At 37.1% G+C, this 23608-nt stretch overlaps 1 protein-coding gene across 1 annotated transcript in view; it reads right to left on the reverse strand.

The window, feature by feature from the left end:
* LOC109108563 (vacuolar protein sorting-associated protein 37D-like) overlaps window positions 1-23384 on the reverse strand; it is a 36981-nt gene extending 13597 nt beyond the window's left edge. Inside the window, exons 1-2 of the mRNA XM_042724929.1 lie at window positions 23039-23384; window positions 10123-10294 (exon numbers count right to left, since the gene is read on the reverse strand). Coding sequence (XP_042580863.1) covers window positions 10123-10294; window positions 23039-23206 — 340 coding nt within the window. The 5' untranslated portion in view covers window positions 23207-23384. The remainder of the gene's footprint in view (window positions 1-10122; window positions 10295-23038) is intronic.
* Window positions 23385-23608: the final 224 nt, after the last annotated feature.

Here is a 23608-nt window from a genome sequence, read left to right on the forward strand (position 1 = left end):
CTTGCTGGCATGGTAATTATCCTACAAAAGACACATACAAAGATATGCATGAGTCTCTGATCTGGACATATTAGCTGAAGATGGTGAGTGTTGGATTATAGATAATCATTTGATACTCCAAGTCTTGAGTAGCAAAACAAATTTTGCATGCAAGGCCCACTGGACTAGGCATTATTTTCAATGCAATGCAATGTCAATTTGAGTCATATGTCAATGGATATGATTCACTGCTATGCATTACATAATACACAACACAATGCTATTAGTGAAGAAAACAATAGCTAACAACACAACAAAATCATGAAGACAGAATTCCAGAAAACAGTACAATGCTTCCAGTAGTCTGCAATGTTAACTTTTTACATGTATATTGACAAAATAATATCCAATCACATGTGATTAAAATGAAGTACTATTATAGTATTTATTGATATTTTTAAGTAGGTTTTTATTACATTTTCAGTTCAAATTTGTTTGTTTTTTTAGGTTTTAGTAAGTGTGTACTGTGCTTTTGTCATTTATATTACAGCATTTATTAATATTTTGAATTATCTTTTATTATTATATTTTTAGTTGATTTTAGTACTTCAACTTATTTTCAGTTATTTGCCAAGGCAATAAGTTTTTTAAGCTTTTTAAAGCATTTTATCTAATATTTATATTCTATCTCAGTTTTATTTCAATTTTATTGAAAACACTTTTTAATAGCTTCAGTTTTAGTTTACAATAACAACACTGCTCCTGACTTATCAATAACCTAGAAAAACCCTGTTCTTGTTATCGCGGTGTTAGTGCAGCTTTCAAAGGATGCAAATTAACCTAATTTGATTTCACTTGCTCAAAATTGGTTAAGAATCAATAAATCTATTTTTGTCATGCCACAAAAGCATTTTGAAGTGAACTGAAAACTAATTATTTTTATCTTGCCAGCTAGGTGATTACCCTAATTATTATGTCAGAAAAATATGCATGAGCATGCCTCTAAGCATGAGATATTAGCTGACTCACACTGGTGAATGATTGATTGAAGATTAATTGTTCATTGCAAATACATGAGAAAACACATTCTTCTGAGCAGCTAAAAGAACTTAGCATGCAAGACCCATTGGACCAGTCAATTTTTCAACGCAATGCACTCTGTCAACCCAAGTCATATGTCAATGGATTGGACTCATTAATATGTATGGAGGGAAAGTGCTATTTACACAAGGACTTCTGTCAGTGTAAAGCCACCTTGAAATGTAACACTTTAGCAAACAGTTTGTTTGCGTCGCAAACTAATGCTGCTGTGTCATCACATTGCTGTGATCAGCCTCCCATCATTCATTCAAGAATATTTTCACTTTCTATAACTCACCTTCTCTTTCAATAAAGAAATTGGTGTGTACTTCCACAATGATGGACGGTATACAAGTATAAGAGTGGCAACTATTTGGAAGAAGTGATTATCTGGTATTTATTCCATGTGGTTTAGATCACATTGGCTTCATTTAATGGAACTCTTGGCAAAACTAGTTTTAATAGACTTGATTAATGTGTGAGCATATGCACAGGAAAAATTGCAAAGCCCTCTACTTTGCAAGCGTGTGTAGGCTACACACACTCCCTCACTTCCTGTCAAAATAACAGAACGGTGGGTGTTCTTTTGTGGTCTTTACAGATAAATACCACCGGCTGCTTTCCTGTCATCAGAATGAAAGGAATGACTTCAGACGACTAACGCACCCCGGTGCGAAAGCCTGCGCATCATATCCTCTCGTATTCACGTGTAAAAGATTAGTTCAGGCCAAAAATCAACATAAATGTCCTAAAATTGGTCTGCTGTCATTTCTTTCCATGGAACACAAAAGGATAATTACATAAAAATATCATAATGCATGACAATTCACAGTGAAGATGTCTAAAAGAACCATAAAAGCTGTCCATATGGCTTCTGCAAGACTTCTGAAGTCATAAATCGATGATGATCTTTCCCCAGAAAAAGTCATACAGGTTTGGAACAATATCAGGGAGTAAATGATTCACACTTCTCCTTGATTAAAGCAGCGAACTGACATCTTTAATGCTTCTGCACTGCAAAATTCTGTGTTAAAGTGTAAACCTCTGATGTAAAATTAGAGGGGAAAGCACACCAGCGCCCTTCTGAAGAATGCACTCATTGAGGGCTTTTGTTCGGGTTTTCCTCAGGTCAAAACAGACAATGTGAGGATGCCACACAAGCCCAAACGCAGGGATGCAGGTGCCTGAGGAGACCTTACTGCTTAATTAAAATGCTTGGCAGCTAGGTCAGCATGTGTTTTCTTCTAATTAATGGCAACATGCTCAAAACAGACTCAACATGATTACATCTCTTTCAACAATCGTGTATGCCCATAAATTACTCATAACAAAAATCGGCACTAACAAAAAAGTACTGAACCAGTATAGTGGTGGTTAATATAGTAAGAAAAAATTTATATATTTAAAAATTTATATACACTACCGTTCAAAAGTTTGGGATCAGTAAGACGTTTTCTGCTTGTCAAGCCTGCATTTATTTGATCAAAAATACAGTAAAAACAGTTATATTGTTCAATATAATTACAATTTAAACTAACAGGTTTCTATTTGAATTTTTATGATGGCACAGCTGAATTTTCAGCAGCCATTACTCCAGTTTTCAGTGTCATGTGATCCTTCAGAAATCATTCTAGTATGCGGATTTATTATCATTGTTGGAAACAGTTGTGCTGCTTAATATTTTTTGGAACCCGAGATACTTTTCAGGATTTTCTTTGATGAATAAATGTAAAAAGCAAAGCATTTATTCAGAATAGCAATCTTTTGTAACAATATATACCATTCAAGTTTGGGGTCAGTACATTTTTTTTTCTTTTTTGAAAGAAATTAATATTTTTATTCAGGGATTTGTTAAAAACGGTTTAAAAGTGATAGTAAAGGCTTTTCTGTTTCAAAAGATTTCTGTGAATAATGTTTCTGTGAATCATGTTTCATGATTTCCTCAAAAAAAAAATATTAAGCAGCACATCATGGCCATCAAAGGAATAAATAAAAATACATTAAAATAGAAAAGTTATTTTCAACTTTCCAACTATATTACCATGCTAAAACAGATACAATAACATGTTCTATAAAATATATCATTAAGAAGCAGATCGGTCCTATATTATAATACTGTCTAATACTTATATCATAGTACTACGAATGAACTTGAGCACAATCTACCATATTACAGACAATTTATGCTTATTAGTGAGATTGGTTATGAAAATATTTTTCTAATACTCAGCAGAGCAGTAAGTTTTCCCTCCCTTTCAATGTCACTGAGCTTAAGCCAATGTGAAAGAGTCAAACAAAGAAATGTCAACATAATGTATCAAGTGTATTTTTTCTAAGGGCTTTTGGCGTGGAGTTCCCAGTAAGGATTGGATTCTCAGGAGATTGATTTCAAAAGCTTGTGAGAGGCCCCTTTCTCCCACTGAGTGATTAAGGCCTCGTGTGTGGTAGCTCAATGGCCCTAATCCAGCTTTGATAACTGCCCCCTGCATTCAAACTCTGAGAGAGGGCCAGAGCGACTTCACATCCTGTTAATTACCAACTCCTCCATCAGTGCGCTCTCACAAAGTTCCCTGGCCTCTTCGGCTGCCCCAGCATGCCTCTTAGCCATGTGATTTACAGGCACTTTGAGACAAAGATGCCCTTTTCACACTCGCAATGACGGCTGACCCCCCTCCGGAGGGGTGGAGGGGGTTTTGTTGTAAAGGGTGGAGCGTTTGACATCCAGTTTGGTGAAAGTTCTGTGTTGAGATGTCAATGATAGGTTGTAGTGTGTGTGAAAGGTCAGCAGGTCGGGCCTCGGGTAAACGGTGTCGTCACGCTAGGTTAACAATAAAAGGGCACTCGCGGTGCTCTTTGCTTTTGAAGCAGGATGGATGGTATTGCATACCAGCATCACGTCGCCCTCCAGAAAAAAACTACAGGTCAAGAATGTGCCGTCGGCCACATGTGAGGAAGAACAGAAGGAACGGGAGACTAAAATAATCTTGAGTCATGCTCAAGCAAAATGGGAAAGTCTAAGTGGGAGCAAAACCCCCCAACATGGTGGCATCATCAAGCTAGACTGAATTCCCACCAAGAAACTAGTGGTAACCAAATTCTTCTCCTAACTTCTGTTGCTGCCACTGCGCATTACGCAATAACTCGCAAGCCTCCAAGCCAGAACTCTGGTCTCAGCTGATGGAGCAATCCAACAGTTTTTCATTCTTTCTTTTAGCTCTGAGAGAATGAGAATCAGATGTTTGGGGTTGGGGGAACGATCTCTCCCACCCATCCGGCTTTAGCCTGCAGCTGGAGGCACTGGTACATGTGCACTACATGGTGACAGGAAGGTGAACATTCCACCCTTCTTCCGTCACTGGCCGGCAGCTGCGAGAGCGAAGGAAAAAAATTGTCCTGTGAAACAGCGTTTTTTGAGTGGATCTTTGCCCATGTGGTCATGGAGATGGGAACTTCCTGTACGAGCTCTGTCAGAGCGTGTAAGCGGACGAGCAGATATCTCCGCTGATCTTTTGTTGCTCTGTTGGGCACCGAAGGAACCCCACCGTCTCCTCCTCCTCCTCTCTGCCCGCTCATGACAGTTCAATTTCCTGCTGGCATTTCACTCCAGCAACTTTTTTCATCTATCTCCTTCAGACTTTGGTTCCCAGACGCTGCCAGGCTCTCGGGTGAAAGGGTGGGTCGGCAGTTGAGACTTCCTGACTATCATATGAATCTCTGCCTTTTCTTTTTCAGCACTGGAGGTGGGGTTTCAAACAAAAGCCCTTTCAAATGGATCTGCATCATTAGATGGGCTGCACAATGGTGAGGAGGGGCCAAAAATTCAACAAATAATTCATATCGGCCTCTTTAGTCTAAGGGCTAAAATGCAGGCTCAAAAGTACAAAGGGTTGGCTAATGTTGTGAGCTACAGCAGAAATATACGGCCTGACCGTACATGAATTAATGGGACTGGCTAATCTTGTAGTCTGTATAGCCACCACATGCCTAAATCATTTATGCACACTGCAGGTTGTGCACTGAACAGGCCAAGAACGATGGCGGAGCAAGAATTTCAGAGACATTCCAACATTTTCCACTGAGATCCCAGCTGGGCCACTTCATTTAAGCAAACTAAAAAAATTTGTATACACAACAGATTCTTGATTTTTGACTAGGCCTAAACACACGGAGAAGCGAACTAAACAGTTGCACTACTTTCGAGTGAGGTATTTCACTGTCCACCCACATTCCAAGACACTTAATACGCTTAAACTAAGCATCAGCAAGTACTTAAACTCATTTGGTTTAATTAATTAATCTTCTGTCATTCTTCTTAGTCCAAAAACAGCTTAATTCTATGTAAAATAAGCACATTATAGGTCTTATTCAAAGCTATTTTATACAAAGCTATTTGCTTTCCACAATTAATGGTTAAATCATGTGGCAAAAAAAATTGTTTCCAGTTGATCATAGCAGCACTAAGAATGCAAATGATGGAGAAGCAAGGTTAAAGAGTAATTTTTCTTGCAGACAAAGTTGGGCCAGTAGTTCTTGTGCAGCAAGCATTTTCACCGGCCCACCAAAAGAATGATCAAATTTTATTTGTAGTACTGTATCTTTATATTTGCTGTAAGTATAAATATTTATGCTTTTCATTAAATGTTGAAATTTATTTATTTATTTTTATCTATTTTAACCAACTAGATATCATTATACTAATTTTTGCATCAACAATGTAGAGTACATCACAAAAAATCAAAATGTAAGTTTGCAGGGCATAAAAACAGGACACAAAATCAATTAACATAAAATTTTAAATACACAGCATTAGCCCACGGTCAATGGCCATCCTCAAACAATTAATCGCGATTAATTGCATCCAAAATAAAAGTTTTTATTTACATAATATATGTGTGTGTGTACTGTGTACATTTATTATGTATATATATAAATACAAAAACGTGCATGTATATATTTAAGAAAAATATGTTATGTTTAGATTTATGTATAATATAAAATATAAGAATACAAATATATAAATGTATATACATGTAAATATTTAAAAATATATACTCTATGTGTGTGTGTTTATATATACATAATAAATATAAACAGTACACATACATGTATTATGCAAACAAAACTTTTATTTTGGATTGATTAATTGTTTGACGGCACTATTTTTGCGTGAATGAACACTTTAATGAGAACTAAGAAAAGTGCTTTGAGTCAGATATCAAGATGTACCAAGTAGATTATATTTCAGTCATTTTAAAGAGCAGATGTATTAGCTTGATTTGTGTGTTTGCATGAGATCTTTCATGTCATAACCCTTTAAACTTATTCACTTCTGCATGATATCTGTAAAAGCAAATCAGAAAGGAATTTGAATATCTATATATCTATAAAGCAGTTTACCTGGAACAAATTCCACCTACAGGAAACACTTTAACCAGAAGTTCATCCATCTAGAAAAGTAGTCAAACCTTGAAAGGCTAAGTTCACATATATTTACTGAATAATTTATCTGCTTTTAAAACCTCCAGTACAATTGCCCAACAGTCTTCCAATGTAAGTGCCTTACTATAAACATGTTTTTGTTTGTTTTTACAAACTGAAGGAAAACTCATGTCAAAATTATTTTCCTCCAATTCATTTTCCTTGGTTTAATAAACATTTAGAATACTGTGACTATTTAACCATTGAAAGGACTCAGTGCTCAAATCCTGACCATGTACCGTTATGAACTCTGAAGCCTAAAATAATAAAGAAAACAATAACAAAAGAACTGATTTCTCTCTGTTGTACAAGCTCATAATCGTCATGCCATGTCAGTGGGCCAGTAAAAAAGATGGGGCGTGAGAAACTATCATGCTGAGCATTCAGCCAAGAGAGGAAGACTGTAGAAGAACACAATAATATTTCTCTTATTCTGGCCACGCTGAGAGGAAAAGAAAAACAAGTCCCTGTGAACCCATGAGGAACTGTTAGGGAAGTGTAACCTGAGCACCTTAAGTACGTCTGAACCAGATGAGGGCAGTTATTCCTGGACTGGTGTTGAAAAGAGGTGGGGAAGCCAGGTGGGGACCTTGTGGCCCCAGACTACCCCTTTGGGACCTGACCGCTACACTCCACCCTGGTAAGGGGGCGACTGAAGGTAACGCTGATCCAGCGTTGGAGATCGCAGCTGGACGGATCAACAATCCAAGCATAGGTCAGCATGTCAGCCATTCTCGCGCTGAATAATTGAGGAGCTCCGGACATCAGGGTGTGTTATTATGGAACAATGTTGCCTGGTGATATTGAAATATTACCTCCAGAAGAACACGACAGCAGTGTCCCCATGCTATTCTTAAACTGCTCAGTCAACAGCCGGCGTATCATCAGATATCGGTCATCAGATTAGCGACATGCTTAAATTAATGTGTCTAACATTGCTTTAAGCTGAGAGGAGCACAGAATTATGCGCTCCCGATACTTTTGGGTCACATTTTAAACACAACCTAACCAGAGAAGCAACACAAAAAGCAGGTAGAGGTAAAAAAAAAAGGCAGGGTGGGCCAGAGTATGTGATTAAAGCAGTTCTGTAATCAAACCACTCCAGATCTTTTCTTGGTTTTCCCACTTCCTGCTTTTTCCTTGCTGCCTGCTAATCAGAATAGAGGAACTAACTATTATATAGGCCTACTATGGTATAGATTAGACTGGGTGATATAGCCCCCCCAAAATTATATATTGTTCAATATCAATATTCATTTCATACCATTATTGTGGATGTAAATGCATTTTGCATGTTTTTTTTTTTTAAATAGATTTGAAATAGTGGTGGGCCGTTATCGGCGTTAACGTGCTGCGTTAACGTGAGACTCTTATCGGGGGATAAAAAAAATATCGCCGTTAATCTATTCTCAAAGTTGGGTTGGGAGCTGGGTCTATACTACGCAAGCTATGATGACTTTCACCGTGATAGTTTAGCGCAGATGTATACCTAGACGAATTGCACTGTAGGGGGCGAGAACGAGTCTTCGAACCTGTGTGTATGCCTACTGTGAAATTACCAAACTTCCCCAAAAAAAAAAACCTAGACAAGACTCACGCCTGTTTCACACATACTCCATCTGCAGTGCGTATGCAGTCCGTGTGTGTGTGGTGCAGAAGCAGCACGGACTCATTGTGCTTTCACACAGGACGCGTTTGCAGTCCGCTACTGATCCGCGGCTGTTTAGTCCACAAACACAACATTTATTCATCATTCTATATTTCAAACCATGTTAAAAAATAAAATAAAATTGTGCCTCTTATCACAGAACAGTAACAGTCTTTCATAATCATAGACATTAGTTTAAACTTAATAAATATAAACAACATATTATTCATGCATTTGACTTCTAGGTTTGTATAATAAGCTGCTCAAGCAAGTGGCAAAACATTTAAACACAAGAATTAGCCTACTTTTCTTGTTGGGATATTGCAAATATTTAAAATTAAAAGACCGCTGACAGAAACAGTTGACTCTTGTGCCTTTTGCATTTAAATCTTTATTACAAGCAATCGCAGGGTTCTTAATGAACTTTGTTTTTCTGCTTCCATAAAAGTGCATAGGCCTATATCATGTTGCCTCATTTATCTAAAGGTGCTCTTTTTCTTGTCTTAAACCTAGCCAAAAACCCATGTTTTGCGTGTGAAAAACAGTAGGCTTTAATTAGTATACATTTATTGTGAAATTACTGCATTTCCGTGTCAATCCATGTTAATTTTTACCGCAAACAATGCGCTGTCATGCGCTGCAGACGCACCGCTCCTGGAACGCACTGACGGACCACAACCGCGTAATGCTGGAATCTGTTAACATGGGTGCGTAAAAAAAAATGCAACGCATACGCACTGCAGACGGAGTATGTGTGAAACAGGCGTAAGGTTGTTTACAACTTGTGCAATGCGGAATTAGTTTCCTGTAGGAGTTCTTCCAATCTCAAGTACCACCTAAACGCAAAGCATCCCTTAGCTAATGCGGAAGATGCCGGGCCAAGCAATGTAGCGCAGAGGAAGAGTCGTCGTCAAACTACTATGTTTGAGTGCAGCACAGCTCTATCAGTACTAACAAGTACATCTTATTGAACATAATTTGAATGCCTTCGGGAGAATTCAAATGAGCCATTTTAATCTAGATTAATCTAGATTAATTCCAAGATTACAGTGAGATTAATCTAGATTAAAAAAAATAATCTATGCCCACCACTAATTTGAAAAGAATTCGTTTGTTTAAAAGTAATCGGTAACACTTTAGTATAGGGACAAATTCTCTTAATTAACTAGTTGTGACTTAATTTAAAATAGTTGACTCTAAATTAAAAAAATGTGACCGAGTAATCTTTGAAATCCACTTTATTTTTTCCCCTAAATTCTATGTTTGTTTTTTCCCTATTGTTTTATAATTTAAACGAACCATTTAAAATGGTGTGTAATGTAAGAAGTTTATTAAACTTTAATCAAGATTGAAATTAAAATATATTTTCAAATGAAAATCTGAATTAATTGCAACAACAACAAAATAGGTGCTGCACTACAGCACATGGAATTTGTATTAAAACATAAATAAAAATATTTCAGTTGTATGACATTCCTTAAAAAATAAATAGTAATAATAATAACTCAATGTAATGTTTTAATAAATTGTATCATTGCTGTTATTATTACTTTGAGAACTGTATACAATAGTAATAGATTTTAGTCATTATTCTTCAAATTACACCAAACTTTTATTTTGGCGGTTTGTCACAAAGATATTTGAGTTTCAGTCTGTATTTGAAAGTAGCTTCCATCAAATGAAATCATAAAGTGAACAATCAGCTCTGAAGAGATTAAATTCATGTGGAGTCTCCTCATTCAGCGAGCCGAGACGATCAATATCATGAACTTATTTTTTCTGATAAATATTGATAAGGATTATTGCCTAGCCCTAGATATAGTTAATATAAGAAGCAAACAGCACAATGTGTATTGAATCATGAGGAAAATAAGAAAGTCTTGGTGTAATTAACATTCATAGTATCACTCACAAAAAAACCCTAAACTTCTACTCACCAAGCCGGCTTTGCTTTTCCCTGCAGGCAGCGGTCAGTTTAGCCAGTTCCTCGTACTTTGCAGCCAATTGCCGCTTGCCGTTTTGAAGGTGAGGGCGACATGACAGGCTCTCTTCTGCAAGACTCCGATTGGTTACTAGCAAGGTTTCCCTCTCCAGCTCTAGCTCCTGGAACTGAATGCAAATTTCAGTTATTCATCACTCAAAAAACACACACAAAAAAAGGCTGTTCATCTTTAATATCATCCAACCCCAATCAATCACTGGGACATTTAAGTTTATTTCTTATGTACTGTGTACATTCACTGTGTGAAAAATAGCAAATGTGATATTATAATGTCAATATGTTGCTTCCCCTATTAAAAACTGTAAATACAGAAGTAAAAATGATTTTACTAGATTAGTTAAGTTTGTTATCATTGTTACTTGGTGTTGCTAGTGTGATTTACTCTAATATACTCTATTAGATTAACATGTTTTATCATGTTGCTAGCGTGTTTTTACATTTTTGCATGTTACTGTCATGTTTTAGCATGGTTCACCATGACAGGATGTCCTGTTGCTTGTCACAACTGCATCAGATTTACAAGAGATAGCTATAAGCAAATGTGGTTTTATAACAGCGTTTAGTTAGGGCATAGTATTAGAGTCTTTTTCTTTCTGCATATTGAATGAGCATGTTTCACAATTGAGGCTTTTTTTACTCATTTGGAGCAAATGAACCTTTATTTTAATGTAATCTTGTGTAGAAGCTGTTAAGAATGAAGCTTCTCAAACAAGACGGCCATCAAGGACGTCAGGTATGCAAGAACACAGAGAACTCGAAATTTTATTTGGGACTTATGAGCCGTACAGAGTGAGTGTGAATAATGCAACTCAATATATCAAATTCCTCAGGGGTCATATGAGGTTAGGTTATTATGCCAGACACAGAATCCATGAACGTGTCCAAGAGAGATTGTAGGAAATCTAAAAAAAGAGAAAATAATAGCCTTCAGTTCTACACTAGCGTGACTAAGGACTTTAGCTAATATGTTTGATTTGTAGAGAAAAGCTCCTTATGTTTCATGAAAACAGTGAGAACTGGGTATATGGCTTGGGCAAGGGCCCACATCCGTGCGTGAACAAAGACATTTAGCATTTAGTCGAGTTTACTAAGATTTAAGGATAGGAAATACAAAAGCATACAGTATGAATGATATGCATACATTCAGAGTTATAATCGTTTTCATAATTTACCTATTATTATTTTTTTTGCACTGGAAATTCAAATAAAAAAAAACATACTTTAAACTTTAGTTTTTGGCTGTGTTCATTATTAAAGCTGTAAAACTAAATATTAATTAAGCTGCAGAGTTTGGGACCTGTATATGTTTTCCTTACCTTTTTCCTTTTAACATTTTCTTACTAGCTTATAAGCTATCATTTATAGCGGTAGCTGAGAGAGAATTTCTTTCATACAAGTGAAATGTATCAGAAGAATCAAAAGTGAATCGATTTTGGTAGTTATTTGACTTTAGGGCTTGTGAATTGGGAAATGAATATCAATAACCAGTTCTTAAGGTTATACTTAATTCATATTATAGTAGTGATTTTATCTCAAGGCCAAATTCATGACTGTGACGGGAAGGCTTACGGCTCAAGGTCAAACTGCAAGCAATATGAGAGAAAAAAATATTAAACACAGGATGGCATCAGAAACAGATAAAGACCTCATTCACCACAACTTCATTCTGTCCGAACGACACTAAATATTGACATTTAACTATATTTTTATAAAAGCAATGAAGTTGATGATTTCCAGATGAGAGCGAATGAGCATTCTTCCAGTGATTTGCCGTTGAAAAGGGGACATAGCCTGGAGCGGCAATGAAGACAATGCTCGATTAACCAACCGCCTCAGTCAACCACGCGCTGCTTGAGTACAATAAAACAAAGTCCCATGCTGAAATAATCCTGCTGGATTGTCCCTGAAAAAAGTGCCATTATTTGCTCTGACCATCCTGCATGACACGGCCCAAGACCATTCTCTAACCATGGAGGGAAAAGCAGAGCCACGTCCAAACCAATGTCCTCATGGAAAGCATTCGCAAAGGCCCAGACATCAGTTGAAACCACAGACCCCTACTTTTACTGTAAGTGAGGGTTTGGGTCATAACAGAACTTGATTTTTCTTCTTCTGTTGCTGCTATGAATATTAACTGCCACTTTTATGCATTTCAAAACTCGGGGAACATTATGAAGACTGAGCGTGCTTAGTCGAGCATATAAGAGGATTAATGATTCATTCACTCAATAAGTATGACAATTTCGCCTCCCTTCTTAATGCTGTGCGAGACCCCCAAACATGGCGTTAATGTTCCCACTGGTGGCACATTTATTACACGATCTATCTAGCTAAGGGGGAATGTGAGAACGGCGGTCCCCTGTGATCAAGCCACCATCTTCTGAAGACGATGAAACTGGAATACTTGAGCTGCTTCGAGTAACTCAAAAGAGCATACGTGATCAAAACTTGGTTAAGGTTTTGTGAAGTTCTTTTTATTGGGAAACAACTTCAAACCTCTCATTTTTAAGGTCAATTGCTTGATTCAACTGTCGACATAATTGCTGTTAACATGGGGATGTTCCATCAATGCCTCAAGAGAGTGGGTGTCTCCTCAGAGACAACTTCTCTAGAATGGCGGAGCACAGAACGAGCAGATAATCATTTTATAATTAAAGGAATATTATATACAGGCTAAGCAATGTAATTGTTCAGAACTAATGCCTCATCAAATGCAGATGGAAAACGTCGAGCTGTTTTTTGATCACATAATGCTAAATGATTGCAAATGACATGCATTAGTTCTGCATGACAAATGAAGCTGTGAATGGCCCAGAACTTATCAGGGGTTTGCACCAGTACACTCTTAGTCCCAGTTTGTCACCATTCAATTCTGTAGGGGTGAAAACTTCATTTAGGCCCAAGGTTTGGGGTTTGGCCCAGAGTTTTTCTTGGGTTTGCACCAGTACACTCTTAAAAATATGCTCTATATAATTGTGTTTAAAAATGGAATCAATGGAGATATCTGTGCTGTCCCAGAACAATCTGTAGGGGTTTCCCCCATTACACAAAAGGGAAAAAAGTTTATTAATTATTAAAATGTAAAAAAATGATTTTTTTTTAAAAGGTTATTTGAATTATTAAAATGTAAAAAAATGATTTTTTTTTTAAGAACTGTTCAATGAAAGGTTCTTTGGGGAACCAAAATGGTTCTTCTATGGTAATGCCACGAAAACTTCCTTTTGGAACTTTTATTTTTAAGAGTGTATAGATTTTTGCAAGTAAATATATTTAATTTATTTACCTATGCCCAATTCAAATAGACTTGTATAGTCACAAAAAGCATTTCCAGACCAGTAGATTGTTGTCTTTGTTCTGAAACAGGGACTTAAATCATTACAATTTATCATTTTCAAAGCATACCATAATGTGTTTATGCAATTCACATGTGAATAAACCTGTCCTCTCATGGGTCAGAGTGCACCTCTATGCTCTGGGATTATGCTAGCAGTGTCAAGGTTTTGTCGGGACAGCATTCTTGCAATGCACCTGTTTCGGAGAATTGCAATTACTCAACATTTTAAGATGAATGGCTCTCTTTGGATATGTAATGTGCTCACAAACAGAATCAGACACTGTTGTAACATTTCCCATTATGAATTATGATACAGCTTGAATCATTGGTCCATTGGGTCGAATTGCTTTCTTACCACAACCAAACCACTCAAGAGTTTACAATCAGGCCGAGACCACATTGTTCAGCCAATCTTGGACCAATTGGTTTGGAGCGGATCCGACCATGACTGCTGTGTCCATATACGTCTAAACAAACCAAACTAAGAAAGAAAACATGCCAGGTTCTTGAACAAAAGCTCCAAAAGAGCCAAGTGTGAGGGATTCTAACCCTAATGAAGGGTTTGGAACAGTCCATCACCAGCCAATCAAGTGTCATGTCACCACATAAATAATGAACTATATACACACTCTTAAAAATAAAGGTTCTTTATTAGCATCCATGGTTCTATGAAGAACCTTTAACAAAAAACAGAAAGGGGTTTTTAATAGTGGAAGAAGGTTTTTAGTTCTATTGAATTGTTCTTTCAGTTCTTTGAAGAACTGATCACTGAAAGGTTATTTGGGGAAGCCAAAAATTATTCTTCTATGGCATTGCTGCAAAAAACTCATTTTAGAACCTTTGTTTTCACAGTAAGAGTTAAGCATTTTTCATAGCTCAGGTAATTGGCTCAAAATTGGCTGCAGAACTGAGCAACCATTAGCAAAAAATGACAGATCAAATCACATACGTCCTAAATAACTGCCACTGAGATGAAAAGGAATGCTAATGGAAAGCTCAAACCTGGTGTTGTAGACCTCCTTGTTCAGGCCTAAAACATATTAAGTCTATGAATCATCTAACTATGCAAATTTGCATTCCAGAATGTGTCAACACCATCTGAGGTACAATATGCTTCATCATATTGTACATTCTGAGGCATTCTGTTCCAGCCATTAGCGTAATATGTCTTTTCTATGGTCAGTTTTCAACTATATCGCTCCTTTGAGTACTAAAGTGTGTTACCGCTCTGCAAGAATGAACGTTAAGCATGTACAATGGGACCGCTTGATGCAGTGGCCAAAGCATTCATGCCTGCATAGTGTTTAGTTTCCATCCATTTATCTTTGGTTTGAGGGGTTGGTTATGGTTAGAATTAGGAATAGAGTTAAGGCTATGATCTTTTGATAATGGACGTGAATCCAGGAACCTGTCCTACTTGAGTAAATCATATGGTGCAATTAACACCACAAATTAAGCTTGATAGATGTTACTGTTTTATGACTGGACTATGAGCTCTCAGCTTTCATTAACTGTTTCACATTACTGCAGCCCACTCCGACGAGGGAAGCATTTCCATGGTTTCACAGCAAACAAAGAGCGCACTATCTTTCCACTTGAAATTTCTGAATCTATTTAAAGACGATACAGATGTTGTCGACCACTAAATGAGGGTATGATCAGTGAAGGATCGTTTAAATTCCTACAGAGCCATTTTGAGGTTCTAGACAAGATGATAAATGGCTTGGGTAATGAATTGGATATGGGCTGTCATAGATTTTCCTACAGTTCTCACTCAAAGGCCCAAAGTGTGGCTTCAGCAGAGACGACGTTCTTCTTATCTCTCCTGCAAACCTAATCCATTTGCACTCAACACCCAGAAATTACACTCACTCTGATGCTCTGCCTAAAAATTATGCCTGCTCAGCGGGACTCAGTGTTCATGTCATCTTTTTTAACTACACATGGAGGTCAAATCATGAATATTTATCTCTTTCTTTATAAAAGAGCCACATATCCCAAAGCATGCTGTGCTAAATATGCATAACTGTTAGAAGTTTAGATAGGCGACATGCCAGTTTGCTTGTCGATAAAAAATCAAATATAGGACAACAGCAGCTTTTAACTCTCTTTTTTGGTCACACTTTCAGGACTCTTGAAATAAGAAGTTTGGCAAGACATCAAACGCTTCTTCCATTTAGAGCTAAAAGGCTTAAGTTACATCCAGAGCCTATCCTCCCTATAGGCAAAATACGCAAGTTGCGTAGGGCCCCCGAAACACCAGGGGGCCCCTTTGCTCTCAAAGATGATTTAATTTTAGTTTCGTTTTTCAATTTGGCCAGTGTTTATGAAAACATGAATGATCATTTCTATTAATGCTGTGCGCTGTCGCCTTTTCTACGCAAAAATCATTCAAATCGTGTAATGCAAATGTCGTACAGTCTTGCACGAGTTCAAAGTATACCGAGCTGCGGAAGAGACACTGTTTCTCAAGCGCTTTCCGTGAGTGCGATTCGAGACGCAGTGAAATATGGACAAATGTAGTATCTACTAAAAGTGAATTTAGATGTACACTATATAAACAACCACAGTAAAAAGCCATAAAACTCTCAATCTGATTTCACAGGGTCTTTGATTTGGGTCTCTATTTAAAGATCTTTTATTTATTTATTTTTTTGTTAGTTGTGGGTGCTGATTTGTATTTTTAATGCACCAGTTGTGAATTGTTTGTTAAATGAATTCAATCACATCATTTTTACAATTACAAATTGAAAACTAAAACTATCCAAATATGAAGCAGTATGACACAATAGCCCTGCACAGACAGCTGCCTTCTAAGGTAGAATCCTAATTGAAATGGAACACTCTAAATAGACAGCAACTGGATTAAACAGACAGCAACAAACAGCGGTGTTCATGTGAAGCTCACAGGAGGCTCCCCTCACACTGATGTTGCCAGCTTGTAACTATACTCCAATTAACATAAACACATACATACAAATATTTTTTATTGATTCGTGAAACCACTGAACCCGAAACCAGCAATTATACAGAGCTTTCTTTTAGTCATCTTGTCATTCAGGCAACTTGCGTAAAAGTTATCTTTAAGATTACTGGAGTATGTTTTGCAAGAAAATATTTTTTAGCCTTTCAAATTTCACTTTTAATTCAGTGTTTGACACTTCTTCATTCCTAAATGCCAAATTTTCTAACACTTTCTGAGTGTAAATTGTTTCTACACACTTTTATTTCTTTATTTTGTGTACAGGCAGCTCACTAAGTTTTAGAACACAGCTAATAAAGTGACCAGAGCATCTCTTTAAAACTTTAGTTTGTCACCTAAAACAAATTCATCGGAACATTTGGAACTCCAGGAAAGGATGTGGCTTATCTTGGCGAGGATGTAGCGCTTTCATACCACAAAGACAGCTAAGACACATGCTCTTTCACAGGGCCATGATCAATCTTTTAGTTACTGGGGCATATTTCAGAGGAACATCTGAGCGAGTCCTGAGGCTCTTTCCCTCTCTGGTTCTTAGTATTCCATAGTGCTGAGTCTGCCGCATGCGTCATAAGTCACCCAGAGCCAATAACTGTCCAGTCCAGCCCCTGCTGGTGTGCATGTCTTTCACACTTGTGGTTGGATAATGAACATTCTGAATGCGGAGGGAAACAGCAGGGTCTTTGGCGCATGTTTCTCCAGTATCTCTGTTCTTTGCCCATTTCCTCTCTCTCTCTTGCCGTTTAATGCAAAAAGTAAAACGCCCGGACCTACAGAGAGCATTTTCCCTAAACAGGAATTGACACAGACTATCCATATCCGCTTGCAGATGCCTGTATTTCTGTTTATACACTGTGCAGATGCAAGTCCTCTGGAGACCATGTGGGCTGGATGATACAATGGTCATAAAACAAATATAACAACTCAAACCCCTACAGTCACAAACTGGAAAATACCGTACAGAAATAGTTCACCCAAAATAAAGTGAAACTTCTGTCATTATTTACTCATCCTCATGTCATTCTCAAACTGTATGACTTTCTTTCAAAGAACAGAGAATGAAAGTGTTTGCTAACCATGAATGGGGACTGTAACTCTCAAACCTCAATGACTAAAGCACCATAAAACTATCATGAAATCATGAATCAGTCTTGTGAATGAATCATTAAGAATCAATTCAGTAAAAAGAATTCAAAAGAACAACTGATTCACAAATTGCTTTCTTATTGTGTCCTTTCGTAATGTTTCTTCAGCCAAAATGACTTAACTGTTTTTTAAGTACCACTAAAATATAGACCAGTGGTCAAAAGTTTGTGGTTGTTAGGATTTTTTTATTATTATTTAAAAATAGTAATATTGTGAAATATTTCAAGAATTTCAATATTTCTCCAATTGTTCTCTATTACTCCAGTCTTTGGTATCACATGGTCCTTCATTCTAATATGCTGATTTTGTGCTAAACAAAAATTATATTTCGGATGAATATGATATTTTTTCAGGAATCTTTGATAAACAGAAAGTTCAGAAGAGCATTTATTTGAAATGGAAATCTTTTGTAAGTTTATAAATGTTTTTACTGACACTTTTGATCAATTTAAAGCATCTATACAGAATAAAAGTATCAACTGCTTTATAAAAAATAAAAAATAAATCCTAACCCCAAACATTCAAAAGGTGGTGTATTTAGCTACTTAAATTTTATGTGCTTTCCATAAATTTCCATATTTCATTTTAAATACATTTTGTGGAAGCAAATGTATGATATGATTCACAAATTGCTATATAAATATGTGTGTGTGAGAGAGAAAGAGAGAGAGAGAGAGAGAGAGAGAGAGAGAGAGAGAGAGAGAGAGAGAGAGAGAGAAAATTTTTAAATTTTAAATTTTTTAATATGAACTCACAAAAAGGTAATTTTTTTAAATTGATTTATACAATATTTGGCCGAGATACAACTATTTGAAAATCTGGAATCTAAGAGTGAAAAGAAAGAAGAAGAAGAAGAAAAAAAAAAAACATTTAGGAAATCGCCTTCAAATTTGTCCAAATGAAGTCCTTAGCAATGCATATTACTAATCAAAAATTACGTTTTGACATATTTATGATAGGAAATTTACAAAATATCTTAATGGAACATGATCTTTATTTAATATCCTAATGAGTTTCGGCATAAAAGAAAAATCAATACATGCCACACAATGTATTTTTGGCTATTGCTACAAAAAAAAAATATATATAAAATATTTAAGCTATGCCGAAAATGTAGCAAAAAATAAAAAATAAAATTCATGTTCCTTGCACGCTGCCACTGAATGACAAACAGACAGCTTCTCCCCAAACTCACGCCATTGGTTGCGCTAATGAGATTCAACATCCAAGCTTAAGATGTAGTTGTTTTCAACATGTAAGCAATACAAAACAGCAAAGGCACAAATCTACATGATTAATGATGGCTGTACACATTGAGCATGCAGCGTAAGCACAGTACATTAAGACCATCTGTTTAGTCCGAGATAGTTTGGCTTGGTCAATAAACCATGAATGACCAAAGAGCTGCTGTTACTGATGAATTCAAGGAGTAAGTCTGACTCTCTCCTCTGTATCACTAATGAGCACATAAAGTTAACCATAAAGGCCGTCTCATTGCTATTCACAGGAAAGAGCACAGCTTGGGTATTACAGAGCCTTTTCCATTTAGTAAAAACACCACAATCTCTTGTTGGGGAATGACGCTCATGCATACAAGACCAATAACTGTATCCAGAGCACTAGACCATTGTGACCCTTTCATTGCGGTTGCCCTTGGAGACCTTGGTGTGTTAATGAATTGACCTGTTTGTGATGGGAATAATGATGGGCCTCACTGATCATAAGTCATTAGGAGTTTGACCTCTACAACCCCAGCGCATAACCCTCGTGCACAGCCATCAATAAAGACCATCAATCCATAAGATGCAGTATACAGAGGCTGCATCTGTATTTGCAGTTATTTGTGTTGGTATAATTCTTATTTTTACCACATGCCTCTGCTGTTACAAACACACTGACCAGCTGTAACCTCTGTGACCCTGTCTCTGCCAATCTAATGTTGCAACTCTGCCAATAATAACACTGATTGTTCATAATTCAAACATGTCATTCTAAACCTGTATGATTTGTTTTTCCTTTCTGTGAAACACATAAGGAGAAATTTAAAAGAATGTCCTGGCTGCTCTTTTACATACAATGAAAGTGAATTGAGAAAGAGGCTGTCAAGTTTCATAAATGACCAAAAAGCACTGAAAATGACATTGACCATAAATGTGGTGCGATATACAGGTATTTCTCAAAAAATTAGCATATTGTGAAAAAGTTCATTATTTTCCATAATGTAATGATAAAAATTAAACTTTCATATATTTTAGATTCATTGCACACCAACTGAAATATTTCAGGTCTTTTATTGTTTTAATACTGATGATTTTGGCATACAGCTCATGAAAACCCAAAATTCTCAAAAAACCCAAAAATCTCAAAAAAATTAGCATATTTCATCCGACCAATAAAAGAAAAGTGTTTTTAATACAAAAAAAGTCAACCTTCAAATAATTATGTTCAGTTATGCACTCAATACTTGGTCGGGAATCCTTTTGCAGAAATGACTGCTTCAATGCGGCGTGGCATGGAGGCAATCAGCCTGTGGCACTGCTGAGGTGTTATGGAGGCCCAGGATGCTTCGATAGCGGCCTTAAGCTCATCCAGAGTGTTGGGTCTTGCGTCTCTCAACTTTCTCTTCACAATATCCCACAGATTCTCTATGGGGTTCAGGTCAGGAGAGTTGGCAGGCCAACTGAGCACAGTAATACCATGGTCAGTAAACCATTTACCAGTGGTTTTGGCACTGTGAGCAGGTGCCAGGTCGTGCTGAAAAACAAAAATCTTCATCTCCATAAAGCTTTCCAGCAGATGGAAGCATGAAGTGCTCCAAAATCTCCTGATAGCTAGCTACATTGACCCTGCCCTTGATAAAACACAGTGGACCAACACCAGCAGCTGACATGGCACGCCAGACCATTACTGACTGTGGGTACTTGACACTGGACTTCAGGCATTTTGGCATTTCCTTCTCCCCAGTCTTCCTCCAGACTCTGGCACCTTGATTTCCGAATGACATGCAAAATTTGCTTTCATCCGAAAAAAAGTACTTTGGACCACTGAGCAACAGTCCAGTGCTGTTTCTCTGTAGACCAGGTCAGGCGCTTCTGCCGCTGTTTCTGGTTCAAAAGCACACACCTGTGCACGGTGGCTCTGGATGTTTCTACTCCAGACTCAGTCCACTGCTTCCGCAGGTCCCCCAAGGTCTGGAATCGGTCCTTCTCCACAATCTTCCTCAGGGTCCGGTCACCTCTTCTCGTTGTGCAGCGTTTTTTTCCACACTTTTTCCTTCCCACAGACTTCCCACTGAGGTGCCTTGATACAGCACTCTGGGAACAGCCTATTTTTTCAGAAATTTCTTTGTGTCTTACCCTCTCGCTTGAGGGTGTCAGTGATGGCCTTCTGGGTTAACCTCTTACCCATGATTGCGGTTTTGAGTAATGAACCAGGCTGGGAGTTTTTAAAAGCCTCAGGAATCTTTTGCAGGTGTTTAGAGTTAATTAGTTGATTCAGATGATTAGGTTAATAGCTCGTTTAGAGAACCTTTTCATGATATGCTAATTTTTTGAGATAGGAATTTTGGGTTTTCATGAGCTGTATGCCAAAATCATCAGTATTAAAACAATAAAAGACCTGAAATATTTCAGTTGGTGTGCAATGAATCTAAAATATACTGAAAGTTTAATTTTTATCATTACATTATGGAAAATAATGAACTTTTTCACAATATGCTATTTTTTTGAGAAGGACCTGTAGTCTTCTGAAGCTAAATGATGGCTTTCTGAAAAATCTTTCTTTTTTAATGTGTCATATATACATTTAAAGTCAGTGATGCCTCCATTGGTTCTCATGTGTCATCTCGTGAACAATTGTGAACAAGTCTGAACATGTGCAAGTATGAGATTTAAGAACGCTAGCTTAAATTTTGCTTCCTCCTCTACAGACTTTGTGAATGGTGCAATCTTTGTCATTTTCTAAGCTTGGCATCCTCGGTCCTCATTCACTTTCACTGTTGTTTAAAAGAGCAGCCACGGCATCTCCTGCTGTGTAAGTCAAGTTCAGCATGACATAAGGAACTATTCCTTTAATTTATGAGTATAATGTACTGTATTTGATGTGTATATCATATTTTATAAAGACTGAGGTTGTTTTCATGACCTCGTGCAAACATATTTATCCTTATATTTCAAATAACATGCTCAGGTTCCCTGTAGGCATGTGGGGATCTGGTATCAGGCTACAGCAATTGAAGTCTCAAATGTCATATACAGTGACACCGGATCAGTCCCAAATGAAAAATGATTTTCTAAGCTGAAAATGAATGATGCACCTTAAGAGCTCTCATATAACCTCGCTGTGTTTCAATACACAATAATCTGAGAGAGAGATTTTATAGCCTGAACACGGTGAGCTGGAAAATATTACAACCATACAAAATGCATTTCAAATGCATTTATAGGAACAGAATACAAAGAACACTGACTGCATTACAATAACCGCTGAAAATGCAATGAGTGATATTTAAGAGATGATGTACAGTCAGCCGCTCATTATTGCGACTCTCACACAGTCTGTATGGGGGAGGGGGCATCTATACATAATATAAATAAATGGATATTAAATATAAGAGTTTTTAGAAAGAATTTGAGAAATCGTTTAGTCTAAAGCTTCAGCTAACAAAAACAGACCATTACATGTATTAAGAAAAAAAAAAACTGTTGACAGTAACAACATGAATTACTAACAATAGTAATTTATATATTAATAATCACTTTCTGTGGTGCTGGATTTGTTGCTTTTTACACAACACTGAAATATGCAGTTGAGCAGTCAGTCAGTTTATATAATGTATGAAAATGTTTCAGTGTTTAATGATGCGACTGACCAATCAGAATCAAGTATTCCGAAGACTTGCGTATTAAAACTGATTTTTACATCAAGGGAGGAGAAACCAGAATTTTTAACACTTTTGTTCGCTGGCAAAGCTATAATAGGAAATTATGTTAATATGTGAAGCAGAATATTACTAAAATAGTTTAATTCGTAATTTACTTTTAATGCAGAAACTTTAATGTGACAGTAAATATTTGGGAAAAGATTCCCTTAAGAAATATTGTCTGTACAAAAAACCATTAGGCTATTTGATCAAGTACATGAGTGTTTGTAGTACCTCTGCAGTGCAATGGTCTGCAGCGCTGTATACGGTACACGATGTATGTGACGGCGTGTAATGCATATAACACGCTACACAAATCACACGATCAGTCGAATATGTGCATGGAATAATCTACCGCACAGTTTGTTCAAATGACAAGTACAACAGTTGATCAGAGACAAAAATGACAAGCATGCAAAGAAACAGCCTGTTAATGGTCTAAACTGTGTGTGTGTGGACGGAAGAAATACCTTTTCACTGAGTCGCACGATCTGATTCATTTTTTCTTCATCTTGTAGGAGCTCCCGTAGTTCACTGCTATTGAGGACCCTGTACCCATCTGGGTAAGAGTTCACGTCCCTTTTCTGGGACATTCTTGTCCCCGTGAGGCGCACTAAACAACTCCGTTTGCCAGCCATTTAACTTCCATTTTGCTCACGCTCGGCACCAAACGTATGTGACCATCGGAGCAGCTCTCATCGGAATGAAGGCGCTCCAGGACTGACTGTTTGCGAAGACAATGCACGGAGAGATTATGGCACACGTTTACAGATTCCTCCAGTTCCGCATTCCACCGCCAGGAGGCGCCACACCGCAGCACTGACCACACACTCTACACACACAAACCAGTTACATGCGGCGGAGATAGAAAACGATTCTTCGTGCGAAGAGTACGTTACAGTTACTTAGCCGAGTTCTCTTATCTCATCCAAAAATACAAAGAAATAATTTTATCCTTTTATTAACTACATATTCATAAATATTCTTTTAAAGAAAAGTAAACTAATACGAATAATTTGAGAAGTATCTTTAGCTTTCAC

This window comes from Cyprinus carpio, chromosome B5 (assembly GCF_018340385.1).
Source record: "Cyprinus carpio isolate SPL01 chromosome B5, ASM1834038v1, whole genome shotgun sequence".
Taxonomy (NCBI): Eukaryota; Metazoa; Chordata; class Actinopteri; order Cypriniformes; family Cyprinidae; genus Cyprinus; species Cyprinus carpio.